Below are 25301 nucleotides of genomic sequence, written 5' to 3'. Positions count from 1 at the left end.
TGTGAATCACTTTTTTTATTATTATTTTTTTTTTAATTAGGTTGTGGGGGGCACCTATCAGGGTCCAGATGTGAGTGTCACTGCTCTCAGGGGCAGTAGTGGGGTGTCAGTATTGCTATATTATTTTTTTTTTTTCTTGATCACCAGCGGATCAAACACAGTGAAGTCTGCAGGGACGATTCTGGATGACATCGGCAACATGTTTGACGACCTGGCTGACCAGCTGGACGCCATGCTGGACTGAAGACTTTTCGTAAACACCCCAAAAGAAAATCCCTTAACCTCAGGAAGTGAAACAGAGAAAAAGACAAAGGGGAGAAAGGAGGTTGGATACTTGTACCCCTCAGCTCTGAACTACATGATGGACACAGTCAGAGGACTGAAGGTCAGACACTCAGCCCGAACACCAGCACTTAACCTCCACCGTGCTTCCTCGACCAGCTACCGGACTCCCATCTCTGACTGACAGTGTGGACGGATTCAAAGTCCAGCTGAGACTTTGTTAACGCCTGTGTCGTCATGCTTTATGGAAACATGAACCAAACTAAAGTTGGGCCAGCGGTATTTTATCAGCCCACTGTGAAGAAGAAAAACTCCTCCACAGATTATACAGATTATTGTTAAACTATATATTGTTACATTAAGTTTAATCTTATTGACATGATAGAGAGCCGGTCCTGACTTCACTTCCTGTCCAGCGTCTGCTCCACCAGCTCCTGTAACTCAGTTTGCTCTGAAAAAGTACTTTTACTCAAGTACTCTACTTAAGTTCAGATTTGAGGCACTTGTACTTTACTCAACTATGTCCATTTTAAGCATCTCCATACTTCTACTCCACCACATCTCAGAGAGAAATATTGTCTTTGTACTCCGCTACATTTATTTGACAGCTTTAGTTACTTTGGAGATTAATATTATGAATACAAAGAATAAATCAACTAATAATTTATGATAAATTATTATAGATCAATCTATCCAGCGGTATATGGTATATAACTATATATGGTAGTTAGCTCCACCTTTACCAGCTACATTTACATTACATACATTTAATAATTATTCACCCTCCTAATGAAGATTTGTTTATCAGTTACTCATCCCGTGTTACTTCCAGTTTGTGAAGAAATCACTGTGTTTGTGCATCTGCCTTGAACAAAGAATCCAAAAATGGAGAAAATCCTAATTAAATTTTGATGGCCATAAGTCAAAGGTCATTGTCCCTGTAACCATGCATTTGTCTAATTTTTGTGGATGCACTATTTCCAAAACATCCTGAAGTAATTTCTTCAAATTTGGCACAAACGTTCACTTTGAATCGCAGATAAACTGATCAGAATTTGATGGTCAACAGTTAAGGTCACTGTGACTTGGCATCCATATTATTCTCGTGGAAGTATTTTTCTGATAACACCTTGAGGGAATATCTTCAGGTTGGGCACAAACATCTACCAGAACCCCCAGAATGGACAAATTAAATTTTGGTGGTCATAGGTAAAACATCATGGTCCCTGTGACTTTGCATTTGTCTCATTCTTGTAAATGCAATATTTCAAAACCACCTTGAGGGAATTTCTTCAAATTTGGCACTAATGTTCACTTTAAATCAAAGAAAAACTGATTAGAATTTGATGGTCATTGGTGAAGGTCACTGTGACCTTGCATTCATGTCATTTTCGTGAAAGCAATATCCTAAGAACACCTTGGGGGAATTTCTTTAAATGTGGCACAAACCCCTACCTGGGCCCAAGAATTAACTTACTAAATTGTGATGGTCATAGGTCAAAGTTTGTGGTCCCTGTGATCTTGCATTTGTCTCGTTCTTGTGATTGCAGTATTTCAAAAAAAACCTTGGGGGGATACCTTCAGATTTGGCACAAACATCCACTTGGACTCAACAATGAACTGATCAGAATTTGGTGGTCAAAGGTCACGGTGACCTCACAAAACATGTTTCTGTCTGAAACTCAAGAATCCATGCACTAATTCTGACAAATTTCCCACAAACATGTACTAGAATAAAAGGATGGATGAAGTGATGATATTTTAAATGTCAAAGGTCAACTTCACTGTGTCATCATAATGTGATGCAAAGATACTTTTCTGGCCGTTACTCAGGAACAGAAGGGGAGCGATTGGTCAGATGCTGAACTGACGGACTTAACGTGAAACTGTGCTGACTGTGTCGATCTTCTGTGTGTGTGACACATCCATGAGTGCATTGCAGAGGCATTTTTAAAATTTCCATCCCTTTTTAAATGAGCAACTGCTTAGTACATTTCTGTCTAAGGGCTGGAGTTTTATCTATCTGTGATTTTAAATCCAGTTTTCTGACTCGTGGAACAGGACCTGGACCGTCAGCTTTCACTCCGACTTTCTACCCAACAAGTCTGACCATTTCAAATTTAACCTTTTGTAATATATTTTAAAAAAAATTATACAAAGTGATCTTAACCGTGTGTAGTTAGTCTTCCAGTATGTTTGTGTTGTCGTCACTGAAACGTGTAAAAGTGCTCGATCATGTCGTCGATACAAAGGGAAGCATGTTCAGCTCACCGCTCACTGTGTGTGTACAGACGGCATGTTACATGTCAGTAATATACATACTATTTTTTGATATTCATTTTAGCCAATTTAGTATTTAAATTAGAGTTATCTAAATATGTATATTGTACACTAGAGGTATATACAGGAGCAGATATTCAACCAAAGTCTTTGTACAGATTTTCCTCGAATATTTTCACAAACATTTCCTTTAAAGAAACAAAAAAAACAAAAAGCCTGTCTGTTGTAAGATGTTTATGAAATGTTATTTTCTCGTGCAGCCTGCGGCGTATGGATACAGAGTCCATATTTAGCATGCCATAGCTCTATCTGAACATGTTTAACTGGTGAAAAAAGACTGTTAACCCTATGTGTCCTGCGATGGTGTGAATGAAATGCTTTGTGTTTTTATCTCTCGAGTCTCAGGAAAATTCCTCCTGACCTAAACACGCTGGCTCCTAAAAAGCCGAATCAGTTCAATGAGAATCAAATATGAAATAAAGTCTGTGATGATGATGATGTCACTGCAGCCTTCACATTCCTACAGCATGACTTCAGTGTTTTCAGAGCAAAACGTGAAAGAATCAGAAACAGTCGGATGGTGTTGATCACAGTAAATATCAGTCTGCATCATAGTGGAGGTGGATGATGTGTGTGTTTGTGTTTGTGTGTTATTTTGACGTTTCCTGTTGTTTTTGGTTGTTTCTGTCCTCTATGGCTGTATTATTTGTTTAACCATTAAATATCTATGATGTTACCTTGCTTGTGTGTTTTTGTGATATGTCTTTATTGACCTAGAATCAACCATTGATACCTGAGCAAACTGGCTTTCGTTAAAAAACAAAAAAATGGGAAGAAGTCAATGAGCAATGAAAGGGGAAATGACCCGAAAATTAGCAAGACAACACTGAAAAGTACAAGAAAATGACCAAAAATGAGTTTTTTTAAAAAGTGAGGGGAAAAAATTACAAAATAAATGAAAATAAAAACATGGAAATTACCTGGAAAATGTGCTTTTAAAAGTATTTTAAAAGTATATTTTAAAGTAATTTCAAATATCTAATTATGACCATTATTTTTGCTTTTAAACAACGAATTAACCCATTGATACCTGAGTAAATTGGCTTGATTTCATTAAAAAAAGGCAATGGAGGAAGGCAATGAGCAACGAAAGAAGGAATAACCCAAAAATTTGCAGAATATTATTAAAAAGTACAGCAAAATTACCTGAATATTAGTTTTTTAAGTGAAAAAAAGACAAGTAGCAAATCAAAACAGGGAAATGACCTGGAAAAAGTGCTTAAAACTTTTTAAAAAATCTTGTAACATAATTTAAAAAATGTTATTATGGCTATTTTTTGACAAAGAATTGACCCATTGACACCTGAGCTGTTCATTCAAAAACATGGGAAGAAGGCAATGAGCAAAGAAAGACAAAATGACCCAAAAATGATTCTACATTATTGAAAAGTACAAGAAAATGACCTGAAAGTTTCTCTTTTAAAAAAAAGTGGAAAAAAAGAAAAAGAAAAACAGGGACATGACCCAGAAAAAGCACTTAAAAAACAATAAAAATTTTGTGACATAATTTCAAATATGTAATTATGACCATTTTGTTGACAAAAATGAAATTAACCCATTGACACTTGAGAAAACTGGCTTGATTTTATTAAAAAACATGGGAAGAAGGCTATGAGCAATGCAAGAATGATCAAAAAAAAAATAGCAAGACATTAAAATACAAAAAAAAAATTACCTGAAAGTTGTTGTTTTTTGAGTGTGACAAAAAAGGAAAACAAGTAAGTGACCTGAAAAAAATGCTTATAATTATAATAAGTTTTGTAAAATAAATTGAAAAGTGTAATTCCTCATACATTCTTATTGTGTTTGAGATATTTAAATGCTGCACAATAAAAAAAAAAATTACAGTGGCAAGTCTCATTATAACTTATCATTTGTGTACGTTAGCTGTAAGGACTCTGACATGTATTTCCTCTTTATGTGATTAAATGTATTAATGAACCTTTGGCTCCGGGCAGTTAATTGAGTTATATGCGGCATATTGGTTCACTGTTGCAGCATTCAAATCAAGTACGACACCATAAATGACCACTAGGTGTCGCCGTTTCCTTTGCATTAACCCTTCAGAGGGACTCGGCGCTTCAATGGAAGGATTCCCCACAGTAATGTGACACTTTTCACGACATTAATGACAGTAACAAGATTTCTATAAACGCCTGTGTCTATGTGTCAAATGTATAAGGATCTATTATACCATCTGACTGTGACGCATCTCTGCAGCACTGAGAGTAATAGTCGGTAAATCACGTGACTTCCTGATCTCTTTTTCCGGGAGCGTAACAGAGGAGACACGCCCACCAAATTAAAGTCCAGTTGTTCGTGGTTCTCCTGGCACTTCTCTGGTTCTTTCACAAGTTCCCAGGAGTGGAACCAGAGTCTGTGAATCAGGATCCGTCTGAGCTGCCTGCACGCTGCTGCTGAGCCTCTCGAGGTAAGTGCACGCGAAGTACTTCACCCCTCTGGCGTCTGCAGAACTTCGCTCAAAAATCATAACATTTAAACTTATTTACTTAATAGCAAAAAAACATGCTTGTTAGAATACAACTGAGGGTGTTTTTTGAATGAGTAGGAGCTTAATTTCAATTCGGCTTGCGTCTGATACATCAAGTATAACTTAATTCAACAAAAATCTCAACATTAACGACTGGTGTCCGATAATTCCTATAGCCTTCTTCTACCAGTGCTACATTACCAATAGACCGCTCAGTGAAGCGATTTTATTAATTAAAATCGATCTTAATCATAAACAAGGGCTATATTTTACACGCCGTATTGAATGCAGCTACTTAATAATTCCTAGAATGCCTTTTTAGTATTCTGTCATGCGCGAACACTGAAAAACAAGGAAGGTTACATTAAATGTATCATATTCGTACTGGGACTTTGGTGTCAGGTTGTAAGATATTTGCCAGGGCATGCAAGTTTATCAACAAAAAGTTGCCTAGAGATGCCTAGCTGTTGCACCAACTGACCGGCCCGCTGTATGTGCTTTAAGAGATAAAACTGCGTGTAAATAACATTAAAAGGGAATGACTCTTACAAGCGAAGGCTCATTCTGCTGAACAGATTTTTCTTGTTAACAGGCCTGCAGTTAAAAACCAGTCCAGGCAGTCTGATGTTGGCAGAGAGGGCAGAGCTGATGCACTTTTTACTGAACAAAGCAGTGTACACAGAGGCACCTCCCATCTCTCCCTTCTTCCTGAAAACACCTTCCATCTTTGTGTGCTGTGTTTTTCTGAGACTGTCTTCTTTTTGCATAACACCATGTTTGAAATATGACTCAGGGTTTTCTTAGCGTAACCTGATCCATAACTTAAAACTTAAATCAATAACACAACCTACACCTAATATCTCAAAGCCTCTGCCAGCCATGGGCGAGTCACAGAGCCACACACAAGGAGTTTAACCCTGTAATCTGCTTTTAAAAATCATTATAAATCTCTGAAGTTGCCACTATTATACAGATATGTCCTACTTAACAATAATAATAATAATAATTATTATTATTATTATAAATATTGTCATAATAATAATAAACTGTGATCCTAGCACATCAGTTCAACCACCATTATCCTCAGCTCAGTCCTTTTAATCCTGTGCAACTTCTTTCTCTACATTGCATTTTGTTGGTTACTATTATTAGGTTTGCAACTGATCATTATAAATGAATGAAATTTATCTTAAAAGGCATATTCTATTACCCTCTTTCCAAGAATCTTAAATAAATAATTGTTAAGTCGACGAAGTGTCAGTCATGTCAGTAACTATGGACCCAGGGAGGCGGCATTTCCTGCATTCTGGTGAATTTTCAGCATGGATTTATGGTGGCAGTATTTTATTTATGTAAATAAAAAAGACTGAATTCATGCAGCCGGTGAAAGTTTTAAATAAAAGAACACACTGTAAAAATAAAGTATTTATTTAAATTTAGTAAAGTTTTTGTCCAGGCTGCCAGTTTTAAGAAGACAAGTTGAATCATTACAAAATTGCCTCAACTTGTCTTCTCAAATTCAGTCAACTTAAAATTTCAAGGCAGCCTGGAAACTTACATTTTTAAATTAAAACAAATAGATTTTTTTTTTTTCAGTGATAAAGCAGTAACCCAGCTAGCAACTTTTGGTTCTGAGAATGTTACAGTGTAACCAATGCAGTGTTTTAGTGATGTTTTCATTAGCAACTTTTCTTTTAGTTCCCATCATGTTCTTTTTAAAGTTGGGGTGACAGTCTCTGTAAGTATCAACAAATGTTCAACCACATGGCCTTTTTATATAGGCTACATAAGTAATGTATTATCCTCCATTAAACAAGCAATTCCCAGAATTCTGAGGGGAAAAATGTCACATTATGCAATGTATTAGGAAAATGATAAGTTAAACAAAATGAATGAACAAGACGAGAATGAAAGTCAAGGCAAACTGGTGTAAGTATTTTCACAAGCTATTATTTGACGTCCTGTGATTTAAGTTAAATAAATTACATTTTAGGTTTGTTTAACCATTCATAGGATTGGGGGGAACAGAAAAAATACTGTATTTACTGTGAGGGGTGGGGAGACCAAATCCTACTCAGGGCCCCCAAAGGTCTTTAGGAGCTCCAACTTGACATGTTTGGCTTCAATGATTTATCGCTTAATTCTCAAAATAGTTGTGGATGAATTTTGGTCACACAGTGAATAAACAGACTTTAAGATGAATGTAAATGTTCTTTAAAGGAGGGTCCACCAGCTGACAGAAGCTTCTGTTCATTTATGCGGTGTGTGTGCAGAGTGTGTGAAAGTGATGACATTGTTGTTCAGACTTTGTACAGTGATTTCTTTGTATAGAAGGTGTGTCTGCGTGCTGCATGCCTGAGCTTTACTATGTCTTGTCATTTTACGACAAAATAAGCTCTCAAAGTTTTAAAAAGCTATTTTTCTCTCAGCCTTCATGTCAAGCTCACAGCGAGCTCATTGTTCATGCTCCTCCAGTTAAAGTCAGAAAAACAAGTTTCATCAGTTTTCTTTAGTTCATCTGCCCTTTATCTCCAGCTTTTTTCTCTGAGTCATATTCAACCTTTGAATTGTATTCCTTCACATTACAGCTGAGTGTCATTTGTAGTTTTTCAATGCTAATGCAAAAAAAAACAAAAAAACAAAAATAGTACAGATTCTCAAATAATATCCTACACATGGGAAATGTGCCCACAATGTTGTAGTGTCTAATATTGTCCCCTGCACTTTTTTAAAATCACCCTTTCCTGCTTTAGCTGTCCTGTCAATCAGGGCAAAAAGCCTGAAAAATAATCTTTATTAATAAAAAAAGAAAAAAAGGAAAAATAGTTTGTTCCAAGAAATGATAACTCACAAATGAGAATGCTTTGAGAAAGGTTTATTTGCGCAATAAGAAACTGGTCTTGAGTCTTGAGGTTTGGGCCCTGATGGACTGCAGCGGGGAGGGTCTCAAAAAGTCCATGTCCAGGTTGAGAGGGGCCACAATTTTTGATTGTTGAGTTGATTTGATTTTAACTAAAGCGATCACATGTCAAAGCGTTTTTTTCAGCTGAATCTCTACTTTTTACTTTACCACACATTAAAAACACATTATTGGTAGACTATTTTCTTGTACTTTTTAACTTTAAACTTCTCTCTCTCTCTCCTCTGCAGTGTTTATTTTGGATCATGTCTAAGAAGGCAGGAAACCGCGGGCCGGAGTTTGAGGCGCTGGTGGAGGCCTCCATCATCCGCATCCCGCCTCATCACTACATCCATGTGCTGGACCAGAACACCAACATCGCCCGGGTGGAGATCGGACCGCTCACCTACATCCGCCAGGACAATGAGAGGTTAGAGAGAATCCCCCTTTTGACAGAAACATCCACACTCCTGTGCTCTCGTCAAGTCTGTTAAACATGTCAATTGTGACATTAAGGAAGATGTGAAGGGATGCGGACATGTTCTGCGACATCTCTGCTGCTACTCCTCACCCAAATGTTTCCATGGTGACAAATGTCTCTGACCAAACAGTTTTAACGTCCAGGTCCATTTAGCAGCTGCTCTGGAGCTTTGGATCGCCAGCTCCACGACAGCTGCCAAATCAAAAGACTTTGTGGTCAGACTGTTTTCTTGACTTCTTCTGTTTTCAAGGCCAAGTATTATTATGATATTTTTACAAGATTAGAGCCTGACTGATACTGGATGCCGATATTAGGGATAAATATAATCCTGAGGATTAATATATCAATAATCCTGATTGATGTATTGGCTGATATACTGTCTGTCTATCTCCATACCTTGATGAAAGGATATATTAGATATGATATATATGAGCTGATAATGGTATGTGAAATATATGTATCCAGTGCTTCCAGAATGCTTGTCAGTTGTGTCTAAACAGAGGGAGAGAGATGAGCAGACACACAAGCAAGCAGGGACACAGCTCTCTGTGTGGATAGAAAGAAGCAGAGAAGCAGAATTGCTGCTGACCATCGTGGAGAAAATACACTCCTGATGTGAACGGCATGACAGCTGTTAACGAGAAGCTGCGTGTCAAAGACACAAAGGGACACTTTCGCATCCAGTGTGAACCCAGCGTAAAAATGTGTCATGAGTGTGATATAGACTTTTCTTAGGACCTTTCTCAAGAACAAATTTAAGAAAATCTAAGAAAGATATTGCTGAATGAGACCCATTATTCCCACTAAGCTAATATAAAAAATATAAAATATGGAAAAACGGAACTACTGTAGCTGCTTGTGCCACTGATGAAAAATGTGGACTTTTCCCTCAGGCATGCGTCTCTAGTGGGGCCTTGCAAACTGTTCCCAAGTTGGTTTGTGTACAATGCATCCATGACGGCACACAGAGCTGACAATAAATAGACAAAAGGCTCTGTGTCGCAAACTGCAGTTAAAAAAAATAATAGTAATTGAGATGTTTATTATGAACACACTGTATGCATGTCCAACTAATGCTCCTAAAACCTGAATAATACTGGCATATTCCACGTCTTAATTGTAAAATGCTACATTTGGAAAATTTTCCTAATTTGGAATATCTAAATGGAATATAATGTTTACGTGACCCACGTCAAATTCAGAGTATTGCTGTAATTGAAATTCATGGGGAATATCAGTGTTTGTGATAACAGTCAGTGACTCGCAAAAAGTAAAAAAAAAATGCGGATTAAACCTGTTCGTCACTTATGTTTGCTTAAAGGACTTTTGTCTCTCTGTTTTTGTGTGACAGTGATTAAGTAAGTGTGTTGTCAATGTGAACAGTCTGTTATCAGTTTGTTCTCCAAGATCTCCCAGACTACACTCACATATCATTGTTTGTTGATTGTATTGATACTCACATATCAAAGCCTTTAAAAAGCAGCACTATTGTACACTGATGTACTCTGTGCGCTCACAGTGATTTGATCCCTCGTATAGGAAGAGAACTGCAGAGAGGCATTTAAAGACATCACTGTAAGCACACCATGTGACTGAGAATTGATTACATTATTGATTTGGCCGGATGCATTTACTGTAGTCACTGATTCTCTCTCCTAGATGGAAAGAGACTTTGTGTAATTTAAATGTCGAGTGTAGAATGAATAAAAAGCCAAAGATGTTCAGTTTCCAATCACATTAAAGTGAACAGATCAGCAAATAGTAACAATGGAAAAGTTTCTTCAATGAGTAAAAAAATGAATCAATTAAGGCTGGGTGATAGAGAGAAAAACAATTTTTTTTTTACCAAATTCCTCAATATTGAGATTGTGAGAATATTCTAGGGTTGCTTTCACAAACTACTCACACAATATGATTTTAATCATCAGTAATGTGGTTGTAGTGACTAAATGGTTAACCCTTTGAAAACTTGGATCAACATCACTTTTCTGTGCTGTGTTAAAACACCTTCACAAGTATTATTGTTATTTTCAAGCATTTTTTTCCTTTTATTTCCTTTTTTTTTCCTTTTACGTTGTATGAAGTTTCTTTTTTTCTAATTTTCATGTGGATGTTCTTTAACTTTTTTTTTTTTTGCAAATTTTTGAGTCATTTCCTCTGAAGTTTCTCATTGCTCTTTACCTAAGTTTTTGAAAGACATCAAGCCATGCTGCCTCAGTCTCAAAGTGTTAAACGCAAATAATAGAACTGCTAAGTTTAGAGAATTACATCAGTTTACTGCAATACAGACTTCAAAACCAGGAAAAAACAAGACTTATGATAATATATACATTTATTTTATTATTTTATTTATTTTAATGTAATTTTGTTTGTTAAACTTTGTTTAAAAATGACGCATAAATTTACCTTCTACCTTTTAAAGGTCCAGTGTTTAGGATTTAGGGGCATCTTCTGACAGAAATGTTTTAATATTCCTAACTATGCTTTCATTAGTTTATAATAAACCAAAAATAAGAGCTGTCTTGTTTTTGTTACATTAGTATGAGCTGTTTATATCTACTTGGGGAGTGGGTCCTCATCTACAGAGTCCGCCATGTTGTTTCTACAGCGGCCCAGAATGGACAAACCAAGCACTGGTTCTATATTGGGCCATTTGAGGTTTCACATTGGCAGTCTGTTACTTCAACACTAAATGGCACTAAATCTTACACACTGGACTGAAAAAGTATTTATTTAAAATGTATTTTCCACAGTTGCACAGAATAAATTAACTGTTTTCAGTTAAAAAAGTATTTTAAAAAAATGACATATCCACTCAGCATTTCACCATAACAGTTCTTACAGAATAAAGAGCCTTTTTAAGTATTGATTGTTAATGTAATAATGGTGTTATATGTATTTTTTAAAGGTATTCAGAGTATTGACTTCCTCTTCTCTTCCTCAGAGTGCTGTTTATGCCGGTCCGCATGATCATGGTGCCACCGCGTCACTACTGTGTGGTCATGAACCCCGTGGCCCGAGATGATGACAATCAGGTCCTCTTTGACCAGTCAGGTCAGGCCAAACTCCGGCATGCTGACCTGGAGATCCGCCTGACCCAGGACCCGTTCCCCCTGTACCCCGGAGAGGAGATCCAGCAGGTCAGTCAGAAACCCGTTCTGTTAGGTTCATCATGAGGAGACGAACATTTGTCTTTGATGTGGCTCAAGAAAAACAACTTATATATTTTAAAGTTATTATTATTGTTTTTTTCTGTAACTTTTATATTTAAAATTATAAGCATTTAAAGGAGAAATGTCCATTCTTTTAACAGATACAATTAACAACATGTTTAATTTTTTAAATGTATTTTTAACATGACATTACTATAAAATCACTGAGGTTTAATAACAGAAGAGCACTTTGTTCTTTGTTGCTGAACATACTGATTCTTAGTATTTTTATGAAAAATCTAAGCAACAGAAAATATTCAGCAATACATTATATACTTTTTCTCCCAATTTTCCTCAACCATATTGAGTTAAAAACTGTTGTTAAGAATAAAATTGTTACTGTCGTTATTTATGTTAAAATTATTTAAAGGAGGAGAAGAGACACAACAAATCACACAGTCTCCACTTGGTTGTATTTTTAAGATAAATAACAGCTTTATCTTTAAAGTTTTTTTCATTTGAGATGTATATGACTCTGAAAACTAAGTCAGATTTTTTTAAATACCATTGTAACACAGGTATTCTGTATTTATATCATGTTTTGTTTTTTCATACCTAGAGATGCATGCTTGCCACATTTTATTCCATTTTCCATACACATTGTGTTAAAAACAATTCTCAGTAAAAAAAAAAAAAAAAAAAGATTATTTATGAGGGAAAAAAATTAAAGGCAGAGGGACAGGGAAATGCCGCTTTATTAATGTACTGTCTTGAATGGAGAATATCACAAATATAAAAGATCAAATTAATGTCATGGTCTTTACTTATTGTTTTTTTAATATAAGAAATAATATCTTTACAGTTTAATAACAGAAGAGTATGTTGTTCTTGGTTATTGGAGACATATTTAACATATCTAACATGCAGTATTTGTGTTCCAGGACGTGTCTCCACTGCAGATCGTGTATCCCGACACGGCGCTGCGTCTTCAGGCTCTGCTGGACTTTGAGGAGGAAGGAGAAGAGAAGAGGGTGGCCGGAGACGAGTGGCTGTTTGAAGGACCAGGTATGTTTTAATAAATACTAAATACATCCGACATATCTGTGATCAGACATTAATATTAAAGTTTAAGAAAAGGTTGGAGAAAACTGTCAAAATAATAAAAAAACAGAAATATTTTAGCTTTAAATTAATCTTTTTTTTCTTCTACTATTTAGGGCCATCTGTTTGCAATGTTTCATTTTTTTCCAGTTCTTTGTTAATTTTATATATTTTACTCTTCATGATTCCATATAGTTTACAATGTCCATGTAAAATGAGATGAGGAATCTCAAGAAGTGTCCCTTTAAATTTCTAAAGATGAATAAATAAATGAGACTGTTGGACCTGTAAATCAGCTCTGAGGGTTGACTTGATGCAATGTGTTTGTGGCAAATGCGAAAATTCGTAATTGAGGCGTGCGAACTGTGTTCTTCTTGCAGGGACGTATATCCCAAAGAAGGAGGTTGTGGTGCTGGAGACCATCAAGGCCACAGTGATCAGAGAGAACCAGGCCATCAGACTGAGAGCTCGCAAGGAAGGAGTGGACAGAGGGGGCGTCCGCAGGGTCACAGGTAACTTGTAAAATTCATTGTTCATGGTGTCTTCACTTCAACAGTCCCGACATAAAAATCCTGGATGCACTTTTTTAAGAAATATGAAGTCATTCTCTTGCTGACAGATGTTTCTGATTTTGTTCCTTTGTTTTATAAGTTCTCATAACACTTTATATATTCAAAGGCTCTTTACAAAAATATACTGAAGGTTTAAATCACATAATGATTTTTGCGTACCTCTTTAAATCAAGTGCTTTGTTTCAGGTGAGGAGTGGCTGGTCAGCAAAGTTGGAGCGTACCTTCCTGGTGCCCATGAAGAAGTCATCGATATTGTGAACGCTTTCATCCTGACTGACAAGGTGAGTCAGCCCTCACCAATTTCTCCCCATAAATGTCTTCTGAATCCTATTTTAGTATCATTCTGTGTCCCCTCCCTAAATACTTTTGCAAGGCTTTTGCAAGTCAGTGAACGTAGCACAGGTGGAGCTTTCCATGAGCTCTTTTTTTTTCCTCAGCAGCAGTTTGTGACTCATGGGGTGGATAATTGATCTGTCAATCAGTTTAGAGCTCATAAGATCAATTAATGAGAGGAGCAGCTGTGCCAGTGAATGCAAACCTTTAGTTCCTGCAAAATCAACGGTGCCCGACGTTCTGCTGCTCCGTCTGTGCCCACAGTATGGTCTGCACTCCAAGAGTGTGATGCAATTAATAAATTAACAGTATATTACCATTCATTAGCGCTCCTAATGAATGGTCCAGCTTCAAATATATAAATTCTATTTGTGGCAGCCTCCCACTATGCACAAAGTGGGTCACACATATCACCAGAGTTGGCCAATCATTATTGGTAACCCTCAGAATGCAGTAGATTTCATAATTCTTTTAATTGCTCCTAAAACACTACATGAACTGGTGCCTTTTTGTATCTCTGATTTTTTGTGTCCCCTATCCACACTGGGATCACACTGGTTTTCTGACCATGGCCCCACTGGCTGTCCTGAAATCGAGGCTTAAAACAAAAAGAGACTACTCCCACTCTTTGAGACCGTATTCTATTAAAAAAAGGTTTCTGTAAAAACCTGTTTCATGCGCACTTTGCCCTGTAACAGGTGTTTGCCCTCTGTAAGTTATATTGTTTTATGTGTCTGACTTCTGTATTTGCCCTCTTCATACCTTTCATTGTTTGCACTGTACAGCACCTTGCAATTCTATAAATAAAGTGCACTTACTTATTTACCTCTCTATAAACTCTTGCAGGTTTATGTCACACAAATGGGTCTTAGAAAGTCTTGGTCTCAATCCTGGTCAGATTGTTGGATATCAGTTTTGAGGCTGTCAGATGTGCAATCAGGTTTCGGGAGTGTCCTTTTTTTGTGTTTGTCCATCTTCCCAACTAGCCACCAACAGCATTAGAGATTGATATTTAGTTGAATTTAGGTTGTGATGAAATTTTGTTGGTTTTAAGATATTGATTGGTAACCACAATCCAGCATCTATCAAATGTCTCAAGCCAACGTCATCTTGATGTTGAATAACAACATTTAGTCATAAAGAGAACAAAATCTAACGTCATTAGTCATTTAAAATGTTGTCGACCCATTTTTTAATCCAACCAAAATTCGAAGTCTGTCCAACGTAAGAGTCCAATGTCTTTCCGAAGTTATATTGACATCTGGTGCAAGCTGGACAAACATCACTAAGCTTTACACCAAATTTATTTCTCTTCCAAGTGTCAGTGTTCACCTGGAACAAACCAAACCCGTGCAGTGTAAAGAAGCATTACAATACTTAAACAGTTCAAAAAAATGTCGGCTGCAGAAAATCCTGAAAACATACAGAAAATCTGATGTCTGAACTAATTTAGTCTTCACTTGTCTCATCAGAAAGCGCTTCATGTTCGTGCCCTGCGGCCCTTTAAAGACTCCGGAGGTCGGGACCGCCGCACAGGGGAGGAATGGCTCGTCACCATGGCGGACAGGGAGGCTCACATCCCCTCTGTGGCGGAGGAGGTGGTAGGGGTTGTAGAAGTGACCACTCTGAGCAGCAGACAGTACTGTGTGATCCTGGACCCGGTCGGACCTGATGGGAAACCTCAGCTGGGACAGAAGAGGGTGGTGAAGGTGAGGAGAACCATCGATCCTAAATTATCTCTTCACTAAACTCGTAGAACCTCCGTGGTCTAATTAATTTTTTTGTTGGTATTCAACTATATATACAAATTCCATTATTTTTTCATTTTTTTCATTTTTTTGTAATTATTTCTTCCCAGAACATTTTGCAAAACAAAAAATGTAGCGAATTGAGGCATGCTTTTCACTACATCCTTTATAATAAGTTAAAATCAATAATAAAAAACTTTTAGCTTGTGGAATTGGAGCAATCATATTTTTTGTATTTTTGTTTTAACAGAACTCCAAAATACATACAAAAGTGGCTGATTCCTATACTGCTGAAGACACATTTTCAAGTTAATGCATTATTAAGGGATGTTGTAGCTTCTGTGTGTATCATTTTAAGAGCTTTCTTTGTAGGTTTTTTTTACAATAAACTGTTGTGACTTTAAAATCAAATCATCCACTTTGAAGGATCATTAAGCTGAGTTTCTTAAAATTAATTTCTTTGAAAAAACTAAATAGGCTTACAGTCTGTTTTCTTACTAGTTTTAAGGTTAGATCATTTTAGCGTACTCCATTCCAATTTTGTTTTTTTCTCTTGAAATCAACAAATTTACAGAATATTTTGTGTTGTTTCTAATGGGTATTTTTGCTTTGTAAAACTGCAACTTCTGTTTTGCAATAATATATTAATTATACATACTGATATTCTGATAACTTTTTTTTTTGTTTCTCCCTGTCAGGGTGAGCGCTCATTTTTCCTGCAGCCGGGTGAGCGACTTGAACAGGGCATTCAGGACGTGTACGTGCTGTCAGAGGAGGAGGGTCTGGTGCTGAGAGCTGTGGAGGCGTTCACTGACACCGAGGAGGTGAGGAGAGAAATTGCAGCAGTGCGGCTGATTAACATAAAGGGCGCCATGGCAACACAAGCAGCCCAGTACAGAAGTAGTCTGATATTTTGCCCTTTACATACTATATGTTGATAAAAACCTAGCCAGAGCACAGTGATATTTCATTTCAGTACATTTACCTGGTCAAGCCATACGCAGATGATACCACGCTGTTACACAACAACCACAAAATAACTCACATCAGAGTGCTCAGGTATCATTTGGTGCATGTTTATTAAATGCCACTTCTTCTGATTTATATTCACCTTCACACCGCTCTTTAACTCTTTACCCTGCTGCACAAACATTAACCAAAGTGACAGGTGGACATGGCCACAACGCCACACCCCTCACCGCTTCATGCTTATCTTTACACTAATAAAACATAACCATAAATCAGCATGATTGATGGTGCTGCAACAAGAGCTCCTTTACATCTTGAACAAACACATCAGACTTTTTGTATATGTCCATTTTTGTCTCTGCATTAGTCTTTACATTGAGGGAGTCACTGGAGTGGAAAGGAATGAAGGGAGGATCAAGTGTATTTAAGCCAATTCAGACTTCTTTCATTTTAACTGCTATGGCTTGTGAAGCTCGTCTTGTGCAACCGGTTGATCACAGAAAAGTAAGAACAAAAACAAACTTCATTGTCATGTAGAGGTGTGTCCAGAAGAAAGGTTTGCTGCAGGTCTTTTCAGCATGGTATGAAGTGAGAACTCAGAGGTGTGTCTCTGCCCTCTGGTTGAAAGTCTAAAGTCTTATGCAGCTTTAACCACACCTAACATCAGTGATTGGTGTGGTTTGGGGTGTGCTCTGCTGCAGTATTGCAGGTATTTCTGAGAAAAGGAAATAGAGTTTAGTGTTAAGGATTTTGAAGACACACCACGATTGGGTCAGCTGCTGTAAAGTTTCTTAAAATCTTGTTACACTTTTTCCTTAGCCAGAAGGTACAGAGTTTGACTGGTTATAAACTCCCTGACAACATTTGTATCTATACAGCGACACCCAAGAAACCACCCTTCCAAGTAGACATGGGCGGTATGTTGTATTTTATACCTTCATATGATATATGATGGTATAAGTGTGCGGCTTAATAATCTAGTTAATAAGTCCACTGTTCCAGCTCGGGTTTGGTCAAAATAAATCCTTAATTCACTATGTTAGATATAAAAAAACAAAAAACAAAAAAAACCAAAAAAAACATGCCGTTATTGCCCATGGTCTCCCTCTGCCATTGCTGGTCACTGGCTGTTTATAGGCCTGTAACTTCTCCCTGGATCACTAGGTGTCACTGTGTCTTTCAGCTCAACTGCCTGTATCACCAGACTGAGCTCTGGTGGTGCATGCTGTGCACTGCATACAATGAGCTGAATAAAAAGAAACGGCCTGTATTTATAAAAGTATGGAAAAACATTCATACTGGATTTCTTAATACCCTTGTATACTGTAATACTGTGATACATGGGGAAAAACATGGGAAAAAGGCAATTAACAACAAAATGAGAAATTATCCAAAGATTAGTAAAAAGTACAAGAAAATTACCGGGAAATTAGTAAAACAAATAAAATAAATATTAAATAAAAATAAAAGAAAGTTTAAAAACAAACAAACAAGGATATGGCCAGGGTAAATTACTTAAAAATATATATTTTTTCCCCTTATTTTTAAAAAAATATTTTCTAAATCTCCAAAGTTCTTGCAATTTGTGGAACATATCTCACTAAGTTGCTAATTGCCTGTTTTCAGATGTTTTTGAAAGAAATCACACCAATTTGCTCAGAGGTGTAAATACTCATGATAGGCATCTGAAAGCAGCACAAGAGAAGTGACATCTCTCCAGGTTTCAAAGGGTTAACTTTATGAGGTTTTTAGTGTCAGATGTTTAAGGACTGACATGGTCCTGTCCTTCACTACACCATCTTCTTTTCTCTCTGTTCTTCTCCTTCTCTCCCTTCTTTCCTTTGAATCGAACCCTGCCATCTCTCCATTTTCTCTCCCTCCACCTTTTGTTTTCTTCCTCCTTTTAAAATTTCTTCCACTTTGGTTTTCATTTTCCTCTCAGTGTCCCTCTCCATCTCCCTTATCTACTCATCGTCCTCCTCCCTCTCCTCCGCCTCCTCCCTCTCCCCCACCTCCTCCTTCTCCCCTGCCTTCTTCTCCTCCCTGTCCTCCACCGCTCCAATGCATCGCCACGCTAACCCTTCTCTCCCTCCTCCACCTTCGCCATTCTCTCTGCCAGGGCCTAGAGGAAGAGGAGGAGGAACTGATGGAGGAGCGGGCGAAGCGCTCACGAAGGAGCGGCATCCTTCGTCGCCCCGGAGACCGTTGGATGCTAAGGGGTCCTATTGAGTACGTCCCCCCCGCCGCTGTGGAGGTGCTGCTGAAACGTCAGGCCATCCCATTGGACGAGAATGAGGGCATCTACGTCAGGGACATCAAAACTGGAAAAGTACCATTCAGTTACTGTTTTTAAAGGAAATCACTGCTGTATCTTAGGAATTGAGTTCTGTGTAGAGATGTTCTTTGTAAGGATTTTCTGCTTTTTATGATACCTCTACATCGGTGATAACCGTTAGCAGAGGCATTATGTTTTTTTGTTTTTTTTTTCATCCCATTGTCCTGATTGGACATCTCAAGACTTGAGGGAATTTCTTCAGTTTTGGCACAAACATCCACTTCATTATGAACTGATTAGACTTCGGTGGCCTAAGACAAATGTTACGCCTGATCTTACTCAGTTATGACAAACTGAGTAAGATCAAATCAATCACCTTATCAAACTCAGTCACCTATAAAAAGTTGTTGTTGCTCTGACTTGATATCACATCTTCGAAAATTCATCATGTGTTCGGACGAGACTTAAGGTTTAGCTTACTCCATTCCCCTTTCTCAGATGCCTAAACTTCCTTCCTAAAAAATCAAATATGTTCATGAATAAGTCAACAGAATATAATTATTGATTTACTTGTGGTTTGAGAATAAGAACCCTCCTCAGCGATGAGTCCAGCTCACCATCAGTGTCTTGCTGCCTCTCAGGTGCGTGCTGTGATCGGTCACACTTACATGCTGACTCACAATGAGGAGTTGTGGCAGAAGGAGCTTCCTCCCAATGTGGAGGCCCTGCTGGCTTCTCCTTTGGATCCACTGGCCGACCGCTCGGACCGAACCAGAACCGGAGAGGCTCGGCCCAGGGACAAGACCAGAGTGGTGTCCTACAGGGTCCCACACAACGCTGCAGTCCAGGTTTACGACTACAGAGAGAAGAAAGCCAGGTGGGGCTCAGTTTCCTGCACTGATGGAGAGATGTGATCTGCACATGATGAGCTGACGTGCGGGTGGTCTTGTGGTCTTGTCTTCAGGGTGGTGTTCGGACCAGAGAGGGTGATGTTGGGGCCTGATGAGCAGTTCACCGTGCTGTCGCTGTCCGGAGACAAACCAAAGAGGGCCAATGTCATTAAGGCCATCTGCCTCCTGCTGGGGCCCGACTTCTTCACCGACATCATCACCATCGAGACGGCCGACCACGCCCGCCTGCAGCTGCAGCTCTCCTACAACTGGTACCTGTAACACGACACCTGGCAGAGGCTGCGCTCAGCACACATAGAGGCTAGACTCAAGAAACACATGGCCATGAGAGATGAAAGCTCGGGTGGTTACGAAACGATAAAAGAGCTGTTATTGATAAGTGAGGAGAAAATGCTTAAATTTAGTTTTTTTGGCGTAGTTTAGAAGAATATTTTAGCAATAAAGCTGTGGTCCTCAAATAATATTATGATATTAAGTTTAAAACTGCTAAAAATACAATAAAAAAACAAAGGTGATTTCATGGCAATCACCAGAAAAGTATTTAACTCTAGTAGCTAAAGGGAACTCAGAGCTGACTCAGATGCTTGCCCTTAATGGAACAAGAAACTGCCAATAAACTAAATGATACTACATGCTAACTCTATTCTCAAGGGAACTAGTTGACTACAAGCTAAAAGGAACCAGAAGATACAGTATGTCTAAGGGAACTAAAAATTGGCTTTAACCTCAAGGGAACTAAAAGCTAACTCTAAGCCAAAAAGGACTAGAAGCTTACACTGGACTACATGAAATTAGAAGCTAACACTAAGCTTAAGAGAACTAGAGGCTAACTAAGTTAAAAGTAACTACATGACTCTAATCTAAAGGGAACTACAAGATCACTCTAAGCTTAAGGGATCTAGAAGCTGTCTCTAAGCTAAAGGGAACTTGAAGTTGTCTCTAGGCTTAAGGGAACTGGAAGCTGTCTCTAAGCCAAAGGGAACTAGAAGCTAACTCTATGCTCAGGGAACGTATAAACTTAACCAGAGCTAAAGGGAACTGGAAGCCGTCTCTAAGCTGAAGGGAAGCAGAAGTTCCAAATGTTACACAAATACATGTCTGTCTGGACATCTCTGTTGAAAGCTCCATGTCAGTTAATACAGTAAGCAAGTACACAAAGGCAGAGTTTCCACATTTACAATTTAAATGAAATGCTTTTGTGTTTTAACAAGTGTATGTGACACATATCGGTTTGTTTGTGTGCATGCAAAAGTACTTCAATTGAAAATTTCCAGTTTAATTTGAAGTCACCTCTCTCCTGCTTCTCTCCTCTGTATACTCCTTCGTGTTTTGTGATATTTTTTTCTATATTATTTTTAATGTTTCTGAATGTGATCCCTCTTCCTCCTTCTCTGCAGGCACTTTGATGTCAAGTTTCCAGTGGACCCTGCTGATGCAGCAGCTCTGTTTTCAGTTCCTGACTTTGTCGGGGACTCCTGCAAAGCCATCGCCTCCCGAGTCAGAGGAGCCGTCGCCTCCGTGCAGTTTGATGATTTCCACAAGGTTCAGATTTCACCATCCTCTGTTCTGTTTTCAATATTTATAGTACAATATTTCCTCTGACATGAGTAAAAGTAAGATTTACAATGAGAGAAAAAGAATATACCATTTTTTTCAATTACAGTACTTAGTTCTACTTTACATGAAAGCAAAGATATTTTTACTCATCATCTATTGTTCTGTCTTGTTTGAAGAACTCAAATCGGATCATCTGCTCGGCGGTGTTCGGGTTCGATGAGAAGCTGGCGGTTCGTCCCAACCTTCGCTTCAGCCAGAACAACCTGATGATCAGCAGCGTGGACATCCAGTCTGTGGAGCCTGTCGACCAGAGGACACGAGATGCCCTGCAGAAGAGCGTCCAGCTTGCCATCGAGATCACCACCAACTCCCAAGAGGCCGCTGCAAGGTCAGAAACATGCACATGCACACACACGCTCACGCGCACACGCACACACACGCACACACACGCACACACACACACACACACACACACACACACACACACACACACACTCACACACACACACTGCAATGTCTACATGTTGTCTCTTGTGAGCTAGCAAGCTACATATTGACCAATCCACTGTGTAGTCACCTTGGTTAGTGGACTAAAGCCAGTGCTCAGAAATAATATTATGACTCCTTAAAAAGTCCTGAAAAGATGAAAAATTCAATCTAATCATTAGTCCACCCGCAGTGTTCAGTGGGCCATTTTTTTTAAAATTTATTTTAATCGAGAAACCGCTGTTTCATGTCACGAAGATAGAAAATCAGTAAACTCAGTGGAGTGGGAGGATTCATAGGTCGAGGAATCAGAGGCTGAAACTGAAGGACTGGAAGCTCTCAGAAACCATTTTTCCTTTTAAGATGAGGAATGAAGAATTTCTGATAAACTACAGCCAGCACATTTTTATATATCACAGAAAGAAATGCAAATCTGTGTTTTGTGTGTGTGCAGGCACGAGGCAGAGCGCCTGGAGCAGGAGGCCCGGGGTAAGCTGGAGAGGCAGAAGATCAACGACCAGGCCGAGGCTGAGAGGGCCAGGAAGGAGCTGCTGGAGCTGGAGGCCCTCAGGTACCCACAGGGTCACTCCTACCCCAGTTTGACAGCCAAATAACGAGCTCTGAGCAAGGAAAATTATTGATATATGTTTTATTTATTTTGATGCTAACACTTTTCTATATTTAACCCTTTAGAAGCTGGCTCAACATCAGTTTTGTTGTGCTGCGTTCAGATGTCTTTTTCAAGCATTCACACCTTTTGAACCTGAGAAAATTAGTTTTGTTTTGTTTTTTATTTTTCTTGACCATGGGAAAAAGGTAATGAGCAACATGGCAAGAAATGTCAGCAAAATTATGAAAGAAAAAAAAAATAAAAGGTCACAAGGAACTGACTTGAAAATTAGCTGTTTACTAATTTCTTGCTAATTTTTGGGCAGTTGATTGTTAAGATGCTCTTTGCCTTCTTCCTGTGTTTTTGAAAGAAATCTAGCCAATTTGCTCAGGTTTCAAAGGGTAAAGTAAGAATCTGAATGCATTACCGTTCCTTTGTTTTGTATTTACTGTGGTATTACGTAGTTGAGTAAAAGATCTGAATACTTCTCCCACCTGTGTATTAACCCTGCCTCTGTGTGTTTCAGTGCTGCGGTGGAGAGCACAGGAGCTGCGAAGGCTGAGGCTCAGTCTCGGGCAGAGGCAGCTCGCATTCAGGGAGAGGCGGCAGTCAACGAGGCCAAACTGAAGGCTGAAGCTCAGAGGATCGAGGCGGTACGTGCACAAATCGTCTTTCACCTTGTAACAAAAAACTCCCTGTACAGCAGAGGTGGAAGGAATAGTAATGTGAAAAATCCCATGCCATGAAATGAAATAAAATAGTAATAATAATTAATTATCTTGATCTGCAAAGTAACTAAAATTATCAAACAAATGTATAGTAGTAAAAATTAAAAAATGTCCCTTTGATATGTGGTTGTGTGTTAGTATGAAGTAGTATGAAGTATCTCACACTTGTACTTAGGAACAGTACTTGTATGAATGTACTTAGTAACTTTCCACCACTGTATTCTGTCATAAATAACCCACATGTAATAGACTTTTACTAAGATTATATATGGCAGGTAAAACAACAAATTTGTAAACGTGTGTGTGTGTGTGTGTGTGTGTGTGTGTGTGTGTGTGTGTGTAGGAGGCGGAGCTCCTGCGGCTGGCAAAGGCTCGTGAGCAGGAGCTGAACTACAAGAAGCAGATGGACAGTCTGGAGGTGGAGAAGCAGAAGAGTCTTGCTAACATCGAGAGCGAGCGCTTCAGTAAGCTGGTGGAGAGTCTAGGCAGCGACACGCTGACGGAGATGGCCAGAGCCGGGCCTGAGCTGCAGGTACATTTTACACTCTTTAATCACCTTGTTGTGCCTAAATTATTATGGGTTATTCAAAAGTTAACATAATCACTAGTCGCCGCCCGAATATCCATGAAAATTTCCCTCAGTCCAACCAGAGGTCTTCAAAAATCTTGTGTAGTCTGACTATAAAAACTATAAAAACGTGCCTCCACTTTATCCCATAATGCAAAAATGAAGCCAATATATCCCGGAAACAGCTGCTGCCATCTTGGTGGTGACGTCATTTAGAGCCAGAGTCTGCACCGAGCAATTTATGTGTTATTGAGTTCCCGTCCAAACACTCGTCTCATCAATTTCAAGCAGCACTGTTAATCACAAGCACCTTGATTACCACACACAGCTGTCAATCATGATGTCAAACCCCCTTTTTATAGCATCAGATAACCAAATTATTAGAAAAACCAACACTTGAACAAACATTAAGGCAATAAGAACTACAAAAAATAGCAAAAACCATCTTTGGAAAGAATTAATCTGACGTGCACTTGTGAGTTTTTAGTTTGGATTGAGATGTTTTGACTTCTCCTTTGGGGAGCAGTTATGTCCTCTGTCTGACAAATGGACCAGAAGCAAAAAGTTAAAACTAATTTTCCTTTAAGCCACTAATATTTTAAAGTCAAGGTCCACCATCTGAGTTAGTTTTTCACCACCAGATTTTCAAAGTGCATGTTGCGATTTCAAAAACACTGTCTTGTTTCTTGTCCTCCAGGTGAAAATGCTGCAGGCTCTGGGCCTGAAGTCGACCCTCATCACAGACGGGTCATCACCCATCAACCTCTTCACCACCGCCAACGGCCTACTGGGGGCGCTGCCGGGACAGGGACAGTGAGGAAGAGGAGGCGGAAAAGAGGGAACATATGGTCCAAAAGTAAACCTCAACAGATGCTCATCTCTCTGACACAATGTGCCTTCTACAGATTTTAAGATGCACTCCATGGTTTCATCAGAAGAGCCCAAATATATCCCCCCAGATCACTGCTGATGCTTTAAATTTCAACTTTGAGTGATCACTGTTTTGATCTGTTAAAAAAAAAAAAAACATGTAGTGCATCTTAAAAAATCTTAAATAAAACTATTTCCATGATTTGAAAAAATGAAAACTGTTTGCCCAGACTTTTATTCTATAAAGAAAAACAGACAAAGACACTTTATCTTTCAGACATCTAACGTCATCTTTGCGAACATGACTGTGAATGTATGAACCCAAAATCTCCTCTTCCACTTCACAACTCTATGTTTCCACCTGACAACACTTAATGGCCGACACACTCAAGCTGCATGATACAAACTGACAAAAACTGCCCTAATCCTCTCTGTTTTCTGTCTTTTCTAAACCTGAAATCTATCCAACCTCCGATAGTCGGTTTTATCACCTCACTGTGATGTCAGTGAAACAGTTTATCAGCCTCCACCAGGAGGACTTTTGCACTTTGAGCTCTTAAAAATGAGAATCAGAGGTTTAGTTTTGGACAGAAAAACAGCATGAAGACATGTCATGTGCCATGATGAAACATTTTAACTAATCATGGATGCAAATGAAGAAGAAATGTGCCTCAAAACAAGCTGACAGTTTAGTTTAGTCATATAATCTGACAGCCAAATATTCAAATATTCCTGTTCCTGCTTTGCACTACGTCCACTAGAAATAAACGGCTAATGCTGATGTTTGTTTACATGGTCAAAATGTACTGTCTTTGCAGTGGTAATAATGTAAGAATAGAATAGTCTGACTGCCTTTCTCTGCCTTACACTGTGCTGTTGTTTCTACATAAAGAACTGTGTGAAGCCATTAAAATGCTGCTGCTGCCCA

At 38.6% G+C, this 25301-nt stretch overlaps 2 protein-coding genes across 8 annotated transcripts in view; both read left to right on the top strand.

The window, feature by feature from the left end:
- Positions 1 to 3303, top strand: part of caskin2b (CASK interacting protein 2b) — a 73364-nt gene extending 70061 nt beyond the window's left edge. For all 7 annotated transcript variants that reach the window (XM_042504487.2, XM_042504486.2, XM_042504489.2 and 4 more), the window contains one exon: positions 148 to 3303. In XM_042504487.2, coding sequence (XP_042360421.2) covers positions 148 to 244 — 97 coding nt within the window. In that variant the 3' untranslated portion in view covers positions 245 to 3303. The remainder of the gene's footprint in view (positions 1 to 147) is intronic.
- A 1586-nt stretch (positions 3304 to 4889) lies between these two features.
- mvp (major vault protein) lies at positions 4890 to 25301 on the top strand. The gene is made up of 17 exons (XM_042504507.2): positions 4890 to 5053; positions 8264 to 8442; positions 11438 to 11633; positions 12587 to 12710; positions 13127 to 13258; positions 13505 to 13599; positions 15124 to 15360; positions 16098 to 16223; positions 18488 to 18697; positions 19285 to 19520; positions 19608 to 19805; positions 20952 to 21096; positions 21288 to 21499; positions 22052 to 22168; positions 22734 to 22860; positions 23279 to 23467; positions 24201 to 25301. Exons 2-17 carry the CDS (start codon positions 8279 to 8281, stop codon positions 24318 to 24320), a joined length of 2628 nt encoding a protein of 875 aa, XP_042360441.1. The 5' UTR covers positions 4890 to 5053; positions 8264 to 8278; the 3' UTR covers positions 24321 to 25301.

Source organism: Plectropomus leopardus, chromosome 18, assembly GCF_026936395.1.
Source record: "Plectropomus leopardus strain MGB_pleo_1.0 chromosome 18, ASM2693639v1, whole genome shotgun sequence".
NCBI classification, from domain to species: Eukaryota; Metazoa; Chordata; class Actinopteri; order Perciformes; family Serranidae; genus Plectropomus; species Plectropomus leopardus.
This window is presented reverse-complemented; position numbering and strand designations above follow the sequence as displayed.

Excerpts from the sequence above, each read along its gene's own strand:
- mvp (XM_042504507.2), top strand. The coding sequence starts at position 8,279 with ATGTCTAAGAAGGCAGGAAACCGCGGGCCGGAGTTTGAGGCGCTGGTG. Across the intron at positions 11,634-12,586 it reads CCGGAGAGGAGATCCAGCAG|GACGTGTCTCCACTGCAGAT; the intron begins GTCAGTCAGAAA and ends TTTGTGTTCCAG. Across the intron at positions 12,711-13,126 it reads GTGGCTGTTTGAAGGACCAG|GGACGTATATCCCAAAGAAG; the intron begins GTATGTTTTAAT and ends TTCTTCTTGCAG.